The following is a 20,783-nucleotide window of genomic DNA, read 5'->3' as shown; positions in this document are numbered from 1 at the left end:
CAGGTGTCACCACTCCTCCATGTCAGGGGCGATGGCAGGTGAATGCCCAGGAGTGCTGAGGTTGGAGAGAGCACAGCATGAAGGAAAATGCATCTTATAGGGTGCAGAGGGAGGATTTTACAAACTGTGAGATGCTGTAAATATTCATTCAGCTATAAGTTTCCTTGGCCATTGTGCAGAGGACTCAAGAGTGGGACAGAAACGAATGACCTCTATGTGTTCATAAATAATAATAATAATAGCAAAGAATAATACTCCTTCCCATTTACTAACATCAATGTTCTAGATGCTCATTGTTCCACTGAGTCCCTAACAACTCTAGAGGAGGATGCAGAGTCCATGATGGAGCGAGCTCACACCTGTGCCCAGGTGAGGCAGAGCACACTGGGCTCAGGACTGGAAACCATGTCTTTGGGCTGCAAAGCTGATGATCTTTCCACTGTATCACCTGCCAGCACTCTTCAGTAAAAAGACTAGCTCTCCACCTCTCAGGTAAGTATACAGATTCAACCTAGCACTCATGTCAGGAGGCCACCTGCACTGCTCCCAGGTGCCCCCATGCCTCCCTACCTGATGGGGGGCTGGGATCAAGTTGGGGGAGGTGGCAATTGGGGACATAACCCAACGCTCATCCCTTGACCTTCCAGTGGGTCCCAGGCACCATCACACCATTTTACATCCATAAGTCAATCCCAACTACCCTACAAACTTTTCCAAAATCCACCTCCCCGCACTGCCCTAAGCCTCACATTGCTCTCCGTGGGCTGCTGAGTACAGACAGGACTCCACTGCCTGGCATCTAATTTCCTTGCAGATCTCACCTGTATCTTCACATATTCATGCATCCAGCCACCCAAGAGACCGTCATGAACATCGACTTTTCATGAGGCCCTGGCAGGGGGCTGGGGGTGGGAGACAGCTCTCAGATGCTGACGGAGCAGGACAGGGACAAACACAGAACCCACACTGCAGCCCCATAGCTGTGCCCAGAGAGGAGAGGAGCATCTGTACGGTGAAGTGGTCAGAGATGAGAGTGGGATTAATTCCACCCACGGAGGCAGTGGAGGCTCCCAGAGGACCTGGAGTTTGAGATGGAACTTCCAAAAAGGGGCAGGTGTTGGCCCTGAACAATGGGGTGAGGGCCTTCCCGGCAGAAGGAACAGCTTGGGGTGTGGGAGGGTGCCCATCAGCCCAATCCTAACCCTTGACTCCGTACACTCACCTTGGGATCTGTTCCATGCAGGACACACAACGCTTCCTGAACCTACTTGTGCCGCAGGAGGACCGTCAGGCTGTGGTCCAGCTGCTCTGGACTCAGATGCCCACCACCAGCTGCAGGGCAAGACTCCCTCCATTACTGAGGCTGCGTTTCCTCCCTGTGAAGTGAGGATCGTCCCATCCGGGGCTGATTGAGGAGCAGAAACAATGCATATCGCAAACCCATCAGGGGACATGACACCTAGTGATACTCAATTAACCAGAGTTGTACGGACAGTGACCATTTTCCACCCACCCAGAACAGAACCTCAGAACAGCTGAGGTATAGACAAATCTTCAGAAAGCTAAGAGAGACACGTAAATGCAAATCTGTAGTGTTATTATCACTATCATCATTCTCATCATTCTCAATATCATCATCACCCTCATGGTCAAATATGAATTCATACATAACAATAATATTTTACATTATCTTTAGTGGAACCGGGAGGAAATTATAACAGTGTTCCTGCGGATAAATTAGTTTCCTTTCCAGAACTCTGTGTTCAACTTACAAGCCATCATGCATTTACTGGTAGAAGTATCTTTAAATATAATCCAGTAAATATCTGTGTCCTCCATGGCTATTAATCGCCAAACTCTGTTTATTAAAGAAAAAAAAAATGAGACAGAAAAGAAAAAAGGGGGAACTTAAACTAGGAGAGGGACAATGTGCTCCAGCAAAAGCTTGTTTATAAAATTCAGTGTCTTCCTGAGTCACCTCTGCCCCCGGCACCCTGCACTGGACGGGGCACATGGCAGGTGCTCGGCGACCATCAGTTAAGTGGACGAGTGAAAACCTCCACAGGAAGAGAGTGTCCTGCCCCACATCTAAACTCTGGTGCCCAGCATAGGGTCTGGCACAACAACGATTTTTAATGAGTGTGTTTAATTCATAAAGCATTCAAGGAAGTGTCACCAGTCCCCACCCTGCCTCTGGTTGGTGTAGATTTCCTATGTGGCCAACTCCACAAACTCACGGGGACAACTTTGGGAACTGTGGAGGGTAAGAGAGTCGGGTGGGGCAGTCACAGGTGAGTCTTCTTTCCCAAACAATAGCAGGTTGGTCATGGCACACAGTCAAGAACAGCCGGAAGGAAGAGAGGCCCAGGGCAAGCGGTGCGAGTGGGGCGTGGAGCTTCCAGGTCTCTCCAGGCGCAGGTTCCTCCCAAGGCCTCGATGGTTCCACCAGCCCAGAAGTTCCCCAAACCCCATGGTTTAGGGCTTTTATGGAGGCCTCATCACATGGGCACGATTGATTAAATCACTGACCTTGGTGATTGACTCAACCTCCAACCCCTCTCCCTTCCCTGGAGGTCAGAGGTTGGAACTGAAAGTTCTCCCCCTCGAATCACATGGTTGTTCCTCCATCAACCAGCCCCCATCCTGAAGCCACGGGGCGGGGGGCACCAGGAGTCACCTCATTAGCTTAAACTCAGACGTGGCTGAGGGGGCTCATTATGAAAAGGAAAAGACGCTCCTCCCTGCAGTTTGTTATAGAAGAAAGTTGCTAAGAGTAAATCCTAAGAAAACAAAATTTTCTGTTTCTTTAATTTTGAGCCTGTATGAGATGATGGAGGTTCACTAAACTAATTGTGATCATTACTTCCTGATGTGTGTAAATCAAATCGTTGTGATGTACATCTTAACCTTATACAGTGCTGTATGTCAATTATATCTCAATAAAACAGGAAGGAAATAAAATGAAATAATTTGGGGGGAAATAAAAAGATGGTCCTCTCACTGCTATTGCTCAGGAAATTCTAAGGGTTTTAGAGGCTCTGTGCCAGAAACTGGGACAAAGGCCAATATAAATATTTTTTATTATATCACAGACACCAGGGTGCCCTGAGACCCAGCCATCTCCACCCTGCCTCCCTCTGGGCCCCCCTCCTCGTGTGGGCCAGTTCCTGCCTTCACCCTGTCCTACATAACCAAGGCCAGGTGGGACCCCTGACCCAGCACTACTACGCGCATTTCTGGAACATTCCAGCGTGCAGACTTGGGGGCACCAGGGCTTAGAGAAATCTGGGCTCTAGCTCCGTGTGAGCCAGCACAGCACTCAATCCCAATGCACCTCAAATTCCTGAACCTCAGTACCTGTTCCTCAGCGTGCTCTGGGGACCAGACAGCATTGTTATTTCTTTGTACCCAGCCCAGCTGTGTGCCCCAAACCATGGAGGTGGGGGCAGAACTGGAGGACTCAGAAGTCAGTGCATCAGGTGTGCATGTGTCCATGTGCATGTATGTGTGTGCACGTTCTCCGGCCTGAGTGCCCACGGCATACCTGGGCTTGCGCATGTGCCCCTCGCAGGTGTGTGGCTCAGAGTCAAAGTCTACCTGGCAGCTCCCCCTTCATCCCTTTCTCCTGCTCCACCTCCTCAGGAAGGAGGAAGGGCTGGCACTGCTTGTTCCAGGAGAGACAATTTGAAACAACGCTGGCAGAACAAAACCCCAGCCTAATACCTTTCCAAAGAGCATATTGCTTTTTGTAGCTGCAGCAGCTGAGAGTCCAAAGCTATTCCCCAGACAGCCCAGCACAGAGCATGGCTATTTTTAGACTGTATCACACCTAAGAGTCTGTGCAGAAAAGACACTGCGCCCCGAGCAGACGTCCAGCAACCACTTAGCTTCATGCAAGAGAAGCAGCCTGCCTGCATTTTTTCTTCATGTATCAGATTCCAGCAACAATATGCCATTCTCTCTGAATCCAAGTGTCTGGTACACATTCATACCTCTTGATAGCTATTATTACAGCACCCAAGTCAGCCCAATGCCAAATGACAGAATGAAAACTGAAAAAAATAGCCATCGCATATCCTTGTGCTTGGTGGGCAGAATGTCACTACATCTGGATGTCTGAACACTTTGTGATGTTCGACTGCACTTTCAGTTTTCACTGAGATGTTTGGCATCAAGTGGAATATTCACACCCAAAATAACATTAACATGAGTAAGTGCAAAAAACTCTTTACATTATAAAGTAAAAAGTACTGGCACTTTGGAAATGTTGGAACCAATGTACAATTTTCATGGGGATAGGATGCACTTGCTGATAAAATGTTCATTCCCATTGACTTTGTCACCTTGCTCACCATCATCATCGCCATTATTATCACCACCATCACCACCATTATCACTGTCATCACCATCATCACCATCACCATAATCATCATCATCACCATCACCATTGCCATCACCACAATCATCACTGTCATCATTCTCATCACCACCATCATTATCATGACCACCATCATCACCCTATCATCACCATCATCATCATCACCACCATCATCACCATCATCATCATCACCACCATCATCACCATCATCATCACCATCATCACCTCCATCATCACCATCATCATCATCACCACCATCATCACCATCATCATCACCATCACCTCCTTCATCACCATCATCATCACCATCATCATCACCACCATCATCACCATCATCACCATCATCATCACCATCATCACCACTATCATCACCATCATCATCACCATCATCATCACCACCATCATCACCATCATCATCACCATCATCATCACCACCATCATCACCATCATCATCACCATCATCACCTCCATCATCACCATCATCATCACCATCGTCACCATCATCATCACCATCATCACCACCATCATCACCATCATCATCACCATCATCACCACCATCATCACCATCATCATCACCGTCATCACCACCATCATCACCACCATCATCACCGTCATCATCACCATCATCACCACCATCATCGCCACCATCATCACCATCATCACCACCATCATCGCCATCATCACCGCCATCATCACCGCCATCATCACCATCATCATCACCATCATCACCACCATCATCACCATCATCATCACCATCATCACCACCATCATCACCAACATCATCATCACCAGCATCATCTTCACCACCATCATCACTATCACCATCATCACCACTATCACCACCATAATCTCATCATTACTATCTGTACTATTTGTTAATCAGTACCAAGTGCCCAGTTCTATGCTCATCATGTTTCACACATCATCTGCACTCTTCAAAGCAACTTGCATCATAAGCGCTAGATGCTTTTTTTCTTTCCAAATAAAGCTTAGTGAACTTAAAGTAACTTTCCCAAGACTAAATAGCTGTAAATTGTATGATTGAAAACAGATCTCTGAAACTCCCTAACTCTTTCCATCACATTTAAGCACATTCCTTAATGTGCTAAATTGCCTCAAGATCATGTTCTGCTGCAATGACAAAGGACTTCAGCAGCCAGCTTGCTGCCCTCTTGGGTGGCCAAGGAAATTGCTCCTGCATTGAGTTCTTCTTCCAGGCTTGTCTGTGTCTCTCCTCTACAATGTGGCCCCTGTGAATGGTGCTGCCAAGCCACCACTTCCTTGGGACCTCTCTCCTTAGCTGGTCTCTCCTTGGGCAGCTTGGGCTGAGACTTCCCCAGCCACCTGGGTGGCACCTGGTTCCTCCCAGGTGCTCAGGAAATACTACTGGCATGAGTATTGCGTTGGTCTAACCTCAATGAAGAGTATGCTTTGAGTGAGGGAACTGGGTACATGCTTCTGAGCTGGATCATGCTTCACCCCCAACCGGCCAGGTAGCCTTGGACTGGCCTCAGAGCCCTGATATCCTGGCCATCAGCCTTGACCCCTCACTTGTTTTCATGTCCCCATCCAATACCTCACCAAACCTGACAGTCTTTACCTTCAAAGTATTCCTCAAACTCTCCCTTTTCTCTCTCCGGGTCCACGCGACATCACTTTTCTAAGATACGAATAGTACGTGGCCCCAAGGCCCTATTTCACTTGATCTTCCCCATGAATGGAAACGACCCTGCTCTGTACCCAACTGTCCACGGAAAGCAAACACATGAAACATTGGAGCTGCCCTTGGCCCTGCCTCTTTTCCATGAACCCTGTATCCAAGGGTCAGCGGATCCCATCAACAGCAGCTTCACCACACAGCCGGACTGGCCACTCTCATGCCATCGTGCCCCCTCTGCTGTCCAGGCGCCTCCCTGTTGCTTGGACCCCTGCAGTAGACTCCTGACCAGCCTCCAGTCCTGCACCACCGCATCTCGGCCATCTGTCCTCCACCTGGCATGTGACTCTCATGCCGAAAGTCCCACAGTGCATTCCCTCTGCGCGTCATGTCAGATCCAAAATGGCAAGAACAGCCTCCAAGCCCTCCTTGGTCCAGAGCCTTCCATCTTCTCCATCCTTGTTTTGGCCACCCCTCTTCCCTGGGCAAACTCCACATTCACAGCTCGGACACCAACATTTCTCTCTTCCTTAAAGCTGCCCCGCTACCGCCATGGAGACTTAGGAGGCTTTCCCATCCTGTTCGGCTGGTCCCTCCTCTGCCCCCAGGTCTCAGTTTGAAAGTCACTTCCTGCAGAGGGCATCCCTACCCACAGATGAGATCAGATCTCTGTCTTGTGTGTGTCCAGGACGTGCATCACCACGTATAACCATATATTCACCTGTTGTTATTTTTTCTTTCTCCTCCTCTCCCTCCAACTGGAAAGGAAGCCCCTGGGGCTCGGGCCTTGCCCTGCTCCCCACCGCATACCGGCACCTACAGCAGCACCCAGCACACAGTAGGACCGGCCCGTGCTGGGTGGATGAGTCAAGGAAACCGGATAACGTTTGTGCCCCGCCATCCCGCAGGCAGCTCTGAGGCTCCGGGGCAAGAGGTCTGCAGTCTCAGGGGCCGCGAGGGGCCTGAAGTCACGATAATTGAGCCACCCATGTGACAACAGGCCTGCCCGGCTGGTTAAGAAGAAAGGACCTGAAATACGCCCAATACTGTCACTCGGCAGGTGTCACACTTTCAACAGCATTTATTTTCACCACTGAACAGAAGGGACACAGAGGCTAAGGTGACAACAATTTGCCCAGGATGAGGTCCAGCAGAAGATGAAGAACGGGACTTGCAGAGGGTGCAGCGTGAGTCCAGCCCCCCCTCTTCCCACGGCCCAGTGTGGCCGCATTGCCCCCCTTGCAAACTGTCCCTGCCAGCACATAGACGGGACAGCACACAGCCCACCCCAGGCTGCCCTGCTCCCCCAAAGCTCCTGCCTGACCTTGGGTGACCCCCCCCCAGGACAGCATCGCTCTGACCTTGGGTGACCCCCCCCCCGGGACAGCCTCGCTCTGACCTTGGGTGACCCCCCCCCAGGACAGCATCGCTCTGACTTTGGGTGACCCCCCCCCCGGGACAGCCTCGCTCTGACCTTGGGTGACCCCCCCCGGGACAGCATCGCTCAGACGCCCGCCACAGCCTTGCAGCCTCCCCGTCAAAGGCAGAGCCAGTTTGCATGCGTGCCAGGCCTCTCTGTATCATGAGAATTCACAGGTTCTGCTTGAGAAGCTTCCAGCAGCCTCCACCCAGCTCCGTCCTGGGCCATCCTGCTGGCAGTCCTGGGGCTGCTTCACCCTCCCTGGAAGGGGCAGGGCACGCACCGCCACCCCAGGCTCTGGTCACTGCCCTGTTGGACAGTTTGCAGCCAGATTCCTCTTCCGTGCGGTCGGCTCCCTCGAAAGAATGGGAGAGACAGGTGGTCCCCGAGGAGCCCCACTAGGGGGGTGATGGACGGGGCTTGTCAGCCGTACACTTCCCTGCCCCACAATCCACAGCTCCCAGCGCCGAGCAGGACAGTGCCAGAGGAGGACGCCGAAGGGAATTTCAGAGAGTCATGCCTCCGCCCAGAATTACAAAGAGAGCATTCTGCATGCACACATCTAACCGACTCTTTTCAGAGGCCTTTATATCAGGCACTTTAGGCATCGACTTTGGATAAGGAGCTGATTTCATCTTAACCACGATGTGCTTTAGGGAACGAGAGAACGAACATCTGTGGAGCCTCCGCAGGTACCAGGCATGATGCGTGTACTATCGTAAGCAGCCGGGTGGAAGCCTTTGAGTTCTAAGAGCCTGGGCTCCGGATCGGGAGCATGGAGTGGAAGCCGGCTGTGCAGCCTGGACAAAGATGATGATGGTGGTGGTGGTGATGGTGGTGATGTTAATGATGATGACGATGGCTGCTACGACGGCCTCTGGGCTCGGCTCTCCCTTGTAGAAACTGCATGGATAATTCATAGAAAACACTTAGAAGAGTACTGAGCACATAGAAAGGCTCAATAAATCTTAGCTAAGAAAATTTTCTTCTTAGAGGTGAGGACTCTGGGACCCACACAGTTTTTAAATGCACCCAGAGCTGCTCTGAACAGGCCGCAGGGCAAGGACTTGAACTCTGGGCCCCGCAAAACTGCCTCTCCTCCTCAACTCCTCTGACTGTAGACCCCAGCGTCAGAGTCATGAAAGCATCTGTAGACAACGTGTCTCATCAGAGGCTAAGGCATTTTAAATACCATAATATCAGAAGAATATAGTGGGGAAAAATCAGTAAAAATCCATTTTCTATAGTGGAGGCCCCAGCATGGATGGGGCGTCCTCGCACATTGGCGGAGGGTGTGGAGAGGTGGGCGGGGAACTGGGAGCCGGGACCACAGGCTCTGGGCTCCAGCCCTGGTCCCCTGCATCAGCTGGTCCTGGAATCCAGGATGGAGTTGCTGCTCCTCTGAAACAGTCAAGGCTGCCCTGAGAGAAGTCAAGACCCTCCCCCACTCACCATTCCGCAGAGTTCCCTCTGGCTCACACAAGCTGGCCCCCAGCCCCTCCTGCAGCCCTGCCCGGGAGCAGCTGCACTCTGGTGCAACCAAGGAGAAGCAGCTGCGTGCAGAGACGCTCTTGTCCAGAGCCTTCGGCCATGCCCTCCGCCCCACAGTACCAGCCCCACTCTGCCTGCGCGGAGGAGAGAGGCATAAGCCGTTCATTATGACCCACTCCAGCTATTCCCCACCCCGCCGGCCATGAGGGACAGGCTTCGTGGCACATCCTGCCTTCACTTGAATGCCAGGTCCAGGTGTGCATTCATCACTCTGGACGCCTGTGCCCGTCTCAAGGCCTCCTCCAGCACTCTGCCCTGATGCTGGTACCGCAGCTGTCCCTGACACGGCCGCGTGCTGCACACACCTGCTCCCTGAGGGGGGACCCACTCACCAGGGTTTCCCACTGCGCTGACACCTTGCAGTCGCAAGCTGACACTCTCTGGCTAGAGGAAGGAAGCACGCTCCTCTCTTTAATCCCCTGGGTTCCTCCTGGACCCCAGTCATTCTCACGTTTAGATAGACAGGTGGATGGATGGATAGATGATAGATAGATAGATAGATAGATAGATAGATAGATAGATAGATAGATAGATAGATACGATAGATACATGATGGTTGGACAGATAGATAAGATAAACAGATAGACACACATATACATACACACATCAGTAGACAAGCCCAGACCCTCCTGCCTCTGTGCCTGCCCCCCCGAATCCTCCTCCACCCTCTCCACACACTTTTTGCCCAATTCAGATGGCCCCATCACTCCACTGTACTCACCAGCATGAAGGGCCCCGTGGTCTCTGAATTTCCAACCCTAGGATTCCCTGCAGGTGTTCAGCAGGCCTGGCTCTTGGTGGCAAGTCTATGCTGACGGCCCTCCTGTTGTCACCCTCAACCCTGGGCTGCAGGGGATGCTACCCTCCCCCCATCTCTGCCATCCCTTCTTACCCCCCGTCCTCCCCTCCCACGGCTTCCCAGCCAGGGTTGGACTTCCATGGGCTCCTGCTTCAAATGTCCAATAGGTCTTTTTCCAATGTCCTATTAAAAGATGTATAAATGTGAAAACGTGTATCACCACTGGGGGAAAAAGAAAGAGAAACCCTGACAGTTTGATGGGACAAGAGAACATTAGACAAAGTCTCATACAAAAACAGTTACGAGATGTTCGCAGACACAGAGCACCCACGCCTGCCCATGAGGAGGGCCGTTACCCGCAGCCGGCATTTCACACACAGTGTGCTGTGCTGAGAACTTGATCAGTGCTGCCATATTTACTGTCCCCAACAACCCTATCAACCAAGTCCCAGTCATTTCCACGGTATAGGCGAGGAAACTGAGGCTCAGAGATGCAAATGAGGTGTCCAACATCACACAGCCAGCATGGGGAGGAGCAGGGTTACATCTTAGAGCCCGTCTCGTAACTTCTGCAGGACCCGAGGTCCACTGCCTACAGCCTGGTGTGTAGGAATAGTGACCCCTCTATGAGTTTGCATCTCCACCCTGCGGTTTCCCCTACTCAGAAGTGCAGCCTTGCTGCCCGTCAGAAAGTTAGCCTCCTCTGCTGTGTCCATGAGCCATTTTCTGGGGTAGACAGAATGTGGATCTCCTTCTCTGTGACACCTGAGTGCATTTCCTTCTGGAGCCAGATCGGGGTTCCCAGAAGAGAGGCAGGGGAGGCTGCAAATGCCCTGAGGGGCTGGGACTCAGCAGCAAAGCCTCCAGCAGACAAGCCGGGAGCTGGAGAACCCCTCTCTGACGGAGAAGGGAGGGCTCCTTACTTTGCTTTTGTTTTTTATCTTTTTATTCTTTTATCTCCTCATCTTTCCTAAAGTAAACATTTAATAAATATTGTGTTTAGATTTTATCTGTAAATTTATTAGTATGCATCTCTACAAGAAAGGGCTTTTTTAAGCATATCCACAATAGCAACTAATATCCAATAATATGCTTCAATTTGGCCAACTATCTACATTTTTAATTTTGTTAGTTTGAATCTGAATCCAAGTAAAATCCATAGTTGGAAACTGGTCGATATGTCTCTAAAAACTTTTTTTAGTTCAAAGATCTGCCACCCGCATCCCCTTTCCTTTGTAGTGTTTTTAGGAAAGAAATTGGGTTTATCCCTGAGTCTGGATTCTGAGGATAAACACATCTCACTGGCCCTGAGGCTCGAGTAAATCAGGAGTTAGATTTTGAGGTTTGATATCAGATTGGGTTTTCATTTTTGGCAAGAGGATTTCACACACTGGGCTGGGCTTCTGTCAGGGACTCCTGGTGTCTGCTGGGCTTTCCTTTTTCTGATTTTAGCATCTGTTGATGACCATTGTAAGTCCATTAATCCATGAAGGGTTGAAAATAATGACCTTCTAATTCTAACATTAATTCTTTATTTAACAGCTGTGATGTTCGTATATAAAGAAACCTCCCATTTCAATTATCTCTTCACCCAGAAGTCAAATTCTTATATGCCAAACAGGGATAAATACTTATTTCTTTCCCTTTATTTAGCAGTTTTCAAAATAATGAGTAGGTACCCGACATACTCCAGCAGTGACCAGTATTTTACATTAATACAGACTCAAGGATTTGAACAGAGTCAATGTGTTCTATCCATCAAAGTTCATCAGTTTAATGATGCGAAAATTGCCCCATCTTTGGTTAGAGGACCTCTTCAACCTTGGCTCTGAGTCCTTTTTTCCCCCATTCTTCTTCTTTTTTAAAGATTTTTAAAATGGTAGTGAAATACACATGACATAAAATTTACCACTGTAACCATCTTACAGTGTACAATTTAGTGGCACATTCACAATGTTGTGTAACCATCCCAGTGTCTAGTTCCAGAACTTTTTCATCATCCCAAACAAAAATCTGTGCCTAAATGTTCTTAGCACATCTACTCTCAATGGCCAAAATGTAGAAACAACTCAAATATCCATCCATAGGTGAATGGACAAACAAACTGGGGGACACTCACACAATGGAATATTGTCCAGCTACAAAAAGAACGAAGTTCTGGCACCTGCTGCCATGTGGATGAACCTTGAAAACATGCTAAGTGAAAGAAGCCAGGCATAAAAGGCTACACGTTGTCTGATTCCTTCTGATGTGACCCCAGTCATTTTACATTCCCACCAGCAGTGTATGAGGGGTCCCACTTCTATGCATTCTCACTGGCATTTGGTGTTTTGCTAATTTTTATTTTAGCCATTCTGATAGGTGTGTAGTGATCTCTCATTGTGGTTTTAACACATGTTTCCCTAATGGCAAATGATGTTGAATATATTTTCATGTGTTTTCCATCTAAATATCCTCTTTCATGAAATATATCTTCATGTCTTTTGCCCATTTTCTAATTGGATCTCTTTTACTATGAAATTTTGAGAAGTCTTTATGTATTCTAGATGTTGGTCCTTTGTCCTTTCTCCCACTTTGTAGTTTTTCTTTTCACATTCTCTTAACAGCGTCTTTCACAAATCAAGTTTTTTATTTTGATGAGATCCAAACTGAGTTTTTCCTGTTACAGTTGTGCTTTTAGTGTCAAGTCTAAGAATTCCTTGCCTAGCCCTAAGTCCTGAAGATTTTCTCCTGTATTTTTTTTCTATAAGTTCCATAGTTTTATATTTCACATTCAAGTCTGCCATCCCTTTCAATGTGAAATCATATGTGAGCATCAAATCAAGGGTTTTTTTGGTTTTGGTTTTGAGTTTTGACTATGAATGTTCAATCGCTCTGGCACCATTTGTTGAAAAAGCTATCTTTCCTCCATTAGATTGCTTTTACACTTTTGTCAAAATTCGGCTGACATGTTTGTGTAGACTTATTTATGGATTCTCTGTCTTCTCTTATTTCTGGTATTCTCTGCCAATACCAGTCTTGAATACAATAGCTACAAAAAAATTCTTAAAATCAGGTGTAGTGCATCAAAAACCACAATCAACAGAGTGAAAAGGCAATTCATGAAGTGGGAGAGAATATTTACAAATCGTATATCTGATACGAGGTTCATATACATATATAAAGAACTCCCATAACTCAACAATAACAAAAACAAACAAACGACTTGATAAAAAAAACAACTTGATAAAAAAAAATGGGTCAAGGACGTGAACAGACATTTCTCCAAAGAAGACACACAAATGGCCAATAAGCACATGAAAAGATTTCCAACATCACTAATCACCAGGGAAATGTAAGTAAAAGCCACAATGAGATGCCATCTCTCATCCATTAGGATGGCTACTGTCAAAAACACAAAAAATAACAAGTGTTGGTGAGGGTGTGGAGAAATTAGAACTCTTGTGTACTGTCACTGGGAATGTAAAATGGTGTAGCCACTATGGAAAGCAGTATAGTGGTTCCTCAAAAAGTTAAAAAAAGAGTTTTCATATGATCCACTGATTCCAGTTCTAGGTATATACCCAGAAGAATTGAAAGCAGTGTCTTGAACAGGTATTTGCACACCGTATTCATAGCAGCTTTATTCACAAGAGTCAACAGGTGGAAAAATCTCAACTGTCCATCAGCAAATGAAATGGTAATCAAAATGTGGTCTGTACATACAATGGGATATTATTCGGCCTTAAAAAGAAGGAAATTCTGACACCTGCTACAACACAGATGAACCTTGAGGACATTATGCTAAGAGAAATAAGCCAGTCAGAAACAGACAAATATTATGTGACTCCATTTATATGAGGTCCCTAGAGTAGCCAAATTCGTGGAAACAGAGATAGAATTGCGGGTGCCAGGGGCTGGGGGAGGGGGCAAAGAGGAGTTACTACTTAATGGGGACAGAGTTTCAGTTTTGCAAGATGAAAAGGGTTCTGGAGATTAGTCTCACAACAATGTGAATGTACTTAACATTACTGAACTATACACTTAAAAATGGTTAGGATGGTAATTTTTATGTTGTATGTAGTCTGCCACAATAAAAAAACAAAAACAAATCAGGTCAGCCAATTCTTCCCACTTTACTCTTTCTCAAAATGTAAAATTTAGCAGTTTAGAGTGTCTTTGCTTTTCCATGTGAATTTTACAATGAACTTATCTATATTTACAAAAAAAAAAAAAAATCTTTCTGAGACTGATAGGCATTGCATTCAACCTGCATATCAGTTTGGGTAAAATTGACATCTTTATGACATTCCAACTTTTTAAAAAATTTCTGCTCTTATCTTTATTCTTCCTGCTTGCCATGGGTCCACTGTGCTCTTCTATTTTCAGGTTCTTGAAGTGGGAGCTTAGATTATTGATCTGAGACGTTCCCTCTTTAGTAACATGTGCATTCAGTGTCACCGCTTTAGCTGTGTTCCACCAATTAATTGTATTTCCATCTCCATTCAGCTCGAGGTATTTTTTTAGTTCCCCTGAGATTTTCTTCTTTGACCCACGGATTATTCAGGAGTGTGTTGCTCAGGTTCCAAGCGTTTGGAGGTTCTCCTGTTTTCATTCTGTTATTCATTCCTAGTTTGACTCCACTGTGGTCTGACAGCACACTGTACGATTTCAATTCTTTTAAAAATCTGTTGAAATTAGTTTTATGGACAAGGATGTGTTCTATCCTGGTATACTTCTGTGAGCACTTGAAAAGAGCATGTATTCTGCTTTTGTTGGACAGAGCATCCTGTAAGATCCTGTGGTTGATGGTGCTGCTGGATTCTTTCCTACCTTTCTGATTTTCTGTCTACTTTTCCATCAGTTGTCGAGAGAGGAGTGTGGAAGTCTCCAATTCCAGTTGTAGTTTGTCTATTTCCCTTTTCCGTTTTACAGGGTTTTGCCTCATTGATTTTGTAGCAGTGTTGTTCGGTGCATCCAAATTTAGGATTTCTGTGTCTTCCTGGTGGATTGACCCTAATATCATTATGTAATGTCCCTCTCCATCCCTGGTAATTTTCTTTGCTTTGAAGTGTACTTTATCTGATATTAATTCGGCTACTCCTGCTTTCCTTTGATTAGTGCTTATGTGGTACAGCTTTTTCCATCCTTTTGCTTTGAACTTGCCTGTATCATTGTATTTGAAGTGAGTTTCTTGTGGACAGCACATAGTTGGGTCATGCTTTTTAACCCACTCCTCCACTGTCTGTATCTTAATTAGTGTATTTGGATCATTTATATGAATGTAATTACTGATATGGGAGGAGTTAACTCTGCCATTTTAATTCTTGTTTGCTGTTTCTTCTCTCAGCGTTTTTTTGTTTGTTTGTTTCTTCCTGTCTTCCTTTTTTAGAATTCCATTTTGATTTATCTGTAGTATATGAAGTATAGATCCTTTTCCTCTCTCACAACCCTTTAACTCCACAGTTAATCATACATAAAATTGCCTTAAATAGCTTCTCTGCATATTTTGAGAACCACATCAGACAGTGTTGTAATTTTGCTTCAAGCATCAGATGTGATTTATAAGACCCAGGGGGAGAAGGAAAGTCTGTGGCATTTGTCCACGCTTTTGTTCACTGTGTTCTCTCTTCCTTCTCAGTGTTTTAAGGTCCCTTCCTTTATTGTTTCTTTTCTGTTTAAAGAACTTCAGCCGTTCTTCCAAGATAGGTCTGCTGGTGACAACTTCTCTTGGTTTTCCTTCATCTGAGAATATCTTGGTTTCCCTTCATTCTTGAGGGATATTTGCACTGAGGATAGAGTTTGGGGCTGGCAGCTCATTTCTTTCAGGACCCCCCAAAAATTATTTCCTTCTTGCCTCCATGGTTTCCTATGAGAAATCCACTGTCATCCAAATTTTTTTACCCTCCAAGTAAGGTGTTTTTCTCTGACCACTTTCCAATTTTTCCTTTGTTTTTACCATTCAGAAGCTTAATTATGATGTATCTTGAAACAGATTTCTTTAGGTTTATCCTGTTTGAGGTTCTTTCATCTTCTTGAATCTGTATATTTATGTGTCTTGACAATTTGGGTAGTTTTCAGTCATTATTTCTTCCAGTACTTTTCAGCCCTCTTTCTCCTCTCTTCTAGGGACAAAATGACACAAATTTTAGACTTTGTCATAATCCCACATGTCCCTGAGGTTCTGTGCATTTCTTTTCAGTCAATTTTCTCTCTGATGTTCTTTTTTATTTTTTTTTAATGTTTTCTAAAATTTTTTTTAATTTAATTTTATTTATTTTTGGCTGCGTTGGGTCTTCATTGCTGCATGCAGTCTTTCTCTAGTTGCGGTGAACGGGGGCTACTCTTCGTCGCAGTGCGCAGGCTTCTCATTGCGGTGGCTTCTCTTGTTGTGGAGCACGGGCTGTAGGTGCATGGGTTTCAGTAGTTGTGGCTCGCGGGCTCTAGAGCACAGGCTCAGTAGTTGTGGTGCACAGGCTTAGTTGCTCCGTGGCACGTGGGATCTTCCGGGACCAGGGATCGAACCTGTGTCCCCTGAATTGGCAGGCAGATTCTTAACCACTGCACCACCAAGGAAGCCCTTCTCTCTGATGTTCTGATTGTGTTGTTTCTCGTTTCATCTACCAGTTCGCAGATCTTTTCCCTGCCCCTCCATCCTGATGTTGAACCCACCCCATTCACGGTGTTTTTTCTTTCTGTTGTATTTTTCAGTCCTAAAATTGTTATTTATTTACTTTTTCTTTATATCTATATTTCTTTACTGAGGCTTTCTATTCCTTTGCTTTGGTTTTCTATTTTTTTGTTTGCTTCAGTGTGTTTATAATTGCTCATTGGAGTATTTTTATCAGGGATGCTCTGAGATCTTTGTCAGGTCATTCTAACATCTCTGTGTTCTACTGACCATCCTTTTCATTCAGTTTGAGATCTTCCCAATTCTTGGTCTGACCAGTGATTTTCCACTGAAACCTGGACATTTTTGTATTATATTATGAGATTGGCTCTTAAGTGAGCCTGTGTTAGCTGCAGAGCAGGTCTGCTTGTGAGAAATTCTCTTCATTTTCCTTCTCATGCTGCTCTGGGAGGGAAGGGAGGGGTCACCATGCTCCCCAGTTTCTTTCATTACAGTCAAGTGGAGACAGACATAAACACCCAGGTTCCCCACTCCACCTCCCTCGACTCCCAACGTGGGGCGGGCTCTTTGTTACTGCTGCTGGGGATGGGGGTTCCCTCTCCCACATGGTCTCTGCTGCATGAGGCTGTGTCCTCTCTCTTCACTGGGCCAGGAGTGGTACGGCATCTCCTTCCTGACGGATGGGAGTGATCTTTGCTGATGTGAGTGGGGTGGGCACAGATTGTTCTGGTGTTTCCTGGAGCAGGGCGGTTGCTGTCTAAAAATCTTCTGTCTTGCAAAGCTGCCCCTTTCCTTGTCCTTTGGCTACAGAGAGCAGGCTTTTTTGGGTTGTTTCATTGTTGTTTGCATGACATTCCCAAGCTGCCTCTACCTTCAGCTCCAAGTCTAGGATATACAAGGCAAAAATATAAACAGCCAGAGAACTCACCACCATGTCATTCCTTGGGTCCCAAAGTCAGCCTGCATCCCCCTCTTCACCTCTTAGAGACTTCTTTCTTTGGTTTTATATACAATGTCCAGGGGTTTTAGTTGTAGGAATAGGGGAAATTACTCCATCTTCCCAGAAGAACAAGTTCTTAGTGATTTTTTAAATGTTGCTTTTATAATATGCTAATTTAATACATTCCCTGCTTCTTTTCTGTAAGAGTTTTTCCTTTGATTTTGGGGTCTCCAAAATATTTAATTTGATCACCTGCAAATAGGGATGATTTTGTTTTCTCCTCTTCTCCAGCTCCTGTGCCTCTATTTTTTTTCTCTCTTCTAATTACAATTCTAAAAGATCAAAGGGATGTACACCCCTATCTTCTTCCTGTCTTTAGCTGGAAGGATGTTTGTGTTCTCCACTGAGCTGTGTACTAGATTTAGGGTACATCAATTGCTATTTTATCGTGTATTTTTAACATAATGTATTTAATTATGTAAAAAGTCTGTTCTGTTTTTGAAGTGATCAGATATTTTTGCTTAGTCCTTATTCGTTTGATGGATTATATTAACATGTTTCTAATATTGAACCACCTTCCTGTTCCTGGTAAAATAACCACTTGGTCATGATGCATGACTTTGTAACATGTTGTTTGCTTCTGTTTCATAATGTTTTATCTAATATTTTGGTGTGTCTATAATCATAAGTGAGATTGGTCAGTAACTTTTTTTTAATAAAAGCTCTGTCAGGTTATGGGGGTTTTACTTGCTTCATAAAAAGAATTTGGAAAATTTCTACCTTTTCCTCTCTTCTAAAATTATTTAAGTAGCATTGTTGTTAATTGATCTAATTAAAACTCGGTTTATTTCCCCTGTGCAAATGGTGTTGGGAGGAAGTTAGTGGCCTTTAACTACTGTCTGTATTTTTTCAGTGGTAACTGGCCTGTTTAGATTTTCTGTCTTTAATGGGGTCAATTTTGGTACTTGGCATCTTTCTAAAAAGTTACTTATTTCATCTTGGCATTTAACTTTATTCGCATGCAATTTTACAAAGTAATCTTGTTTTAAAAATAAATCCTTCTAGATTTGATGGCTATTTACACTTTGTCGTTCCTAGTTTCGTATGCATGTGCTTTCTCCCTCCCAGCCCCCACCAGCACTTTTTTTGAGCTGGCCTCTAAAAATCAGATTTTGGATGCATTTACTGGTTCAATTTCTTTTGTTTTAACACTTTAGTACTTCTGTTTCTTCCTTTTTCTTCTTTCTTTGGATTAGCTTTGTTGTTCCTTTTCTAACTTTTTGTGTTTGATATTCATTTATTTTTATATTTTCATTTTTACTGATATTCGTTTTTATTTCAGGTTAAAGTTGTTCTTTTATAACTGCTTTAATTATATTCTGTGGAGTCTAATACTTTTGGTTTTCATTATTGTTATATTTATAAAATTCTGTAATTTCATTCTGATTTTACTTTTATTCCAAGAGTTGTTTAATAGCACATTTTGTGGGCAGGCTTTTTTGTTTGGTTAATGCTATAATTAACTTCTAGTTTTATTGGTGGTGGTAAGAGAATGCTGGTTGCATTATTTCTATGCTTTAGAATTTAATGAGATTCTCTTTATAGCATAAGATGTGGTCAGTTTGGGGGGATGTTTCATGCACTTTTAAAAAGAAGAAGTATTCTCAATTACCAGAGTTCAGAGGTCAATGCATATCTGTAGGGTCTGCCTCATTAATCATGTCATTTAAATCTTCTATCTCCTTCCTGAGTGTGTCTACTTGATTTCTCTTGGATTGAGAGTGGTGTGGTGTTATGAGCTTATTTTTGTCTACTTCTCCTTCTATCTCCTGCAATCTCTACTCCTTGAAAGGTGCTTCTGCATTATTGGGTACTTTCCTTTTAATTAAAAAAAAAAATCTCATTTAATTTAGGCAGGTTTCATGCATAGTGCTGGATTTCACTTTGTTAGCCAATCTGAAAATCCTATTTCTTTTGTTTGAATTAAGCCCATTTCCGTGTGTCATTTATCAGTATAATCAATGCTTGTCCTCCTTCTGTCATAGTTATATGGCATGCATATGTATATAAATGACATATGTGTCACACACACACGTATTCACCCACCATGCACTATGCTTAGTTTTCTCTTTTTATTTGTTTTTTCTCTCTTTCTTAGGACTATCTTCAGGTATCTAGAAAGGCTTGTATTTTGTTCTCATGAACACCTTTCCACTAATACCTTGATGATTACATCATCATATCTTTTCCTGGACACAGGTTACCAGTACCCTGGTGTCTTCCTCCCTCTACCCTTCTTCTCCCAAAGCAATTACTTTGAAGTAATACAATTTTATTTCTCAGTGAATGCCTATAAAATAATCGGCTGAATCATTCTGCTTTTTACGTATCCTCCCTCCAGTTTTAATAGTTTCCCAGATTCTTTGTTGTTAGAGCATGTGGTCATTACACACCTCCTGTCTTCCTTATAGTCATCACTTTGTACGATCTCTACAGGTACATCTGGTATACCACACTGACTGTTCATCCTTCCACCGCTGCTTCTCCAGTCATTTCTGTTGTATAACACTGGTTCTCAGCTACACACTTCAGTAGGGGTGCATAGCAACTTCTTCTGAGTTTTTATAAGTATGTATACCTGAAAGTCAGTCCGGCATGTTGGCTCACATTGTCCATCTTTGAGCATATTACATATGTTTCTTTATTTTCCTCTGGTATAAAGACTTGTTGTCAAAAATTGAAGTTAGTAGGATTTCCTTTCTTTTATAAGAAAAGTTTATAATGTGATTATAAATATTATCCAAGTACAGAAGTGTCTATGAAAATATATATAAATGTATAGTTGAATCCTGAACCCCATCCAGTGTGGTAGATGATGTTACATTCATTTATATGTGGAAAACGAGATACAAAGAGGATAAACCACTGAGAACATGAATGAGCTGGACTTTAAACCCCAATCTGACTGATACTCAAACTCAGACTCTCAACACTTTGACTCCCTGAGCTATAACTAGCTCTCTCATGACCATAATTCATCAATTTCAGTAGAAATTGAAATGAGCACCTCCACATTCCAGGCACTAGTCCTTACATTTCTCTTGGAGAAGCACATAAAAACAATCTAGCAAGTGAATACAGAGCATGTTAGAGAGTGGTGATACATTAAAGAACATAAAGCAGGAGCTGGGGGTCGGTGTGCCTCCAGTGAAGAATTTGTTAAGATCAGGGTGGTAGATTTGAAGGACACCAGGGGCAGAAGGCACAAGAAGAAGTGTTTTGCTTTCTTTTATTTTCCCTTTTCAGTCTGGTGTCTTGAGTGAATTACATAAAATGTGACTTCTTCAAGCTGTCCTATTGCAAAACTTTTAAATGAGCGCCAATCATCTGCATTTGTATTAGGATTCTCCGGAGAAACAACCAATAAG

The 20,783-nt window shown here is 44.6% G+C and overlaps 1 protein-coding gene across 1 annotated transcript in view; it reads right to left on the bottom strand.

Moving 5' to 3' along the window:
• Positions 1–4,102: 4,102 nt before the first annotated feature.
• LOC309608733 (uncharacterized protein) overlaps positions 4,103–20,783 on the bottom strand; it is a gene marked incomplete at its 3' end in the record, with an annotated part of 305,981 nt that continues 289,300 nt past the window's right edge. The window contains exons 2-3 of the mRNA XM_082349153.1: positions 4,988–5,227; positions 4,103–4,108 (exon numbers count right to left, since the gene is read on the bottom strand). Of these exons, the coding sequence (XP_082205279.1) occupies positions 4,103–4,108; positions 4,988–5,227 (246 nt within the window). The remainder of the gene's footprint in view (positions 4,109–4,987; positions 5,228–20,783) is intronic.

The sequence above is a fragment of the Balaenoptera borealis genome (assembly GCF_965194805.1).
Source record: "Balaenoptera borealis genome assembly, chromosome: 13".
NCBI classification, from domain to species: Eukaryota; Metazoa; Chordata; class Mammalia; order Artiodactyla; family Balaenopteridae; genus Balaenoptera; species Balaenoptera borealis.
The sequence above is the reverse complement of the archived record's forward strand: the minus strand, read 5'-3'. Positions and strand labels throughout refer to the sequence as shown.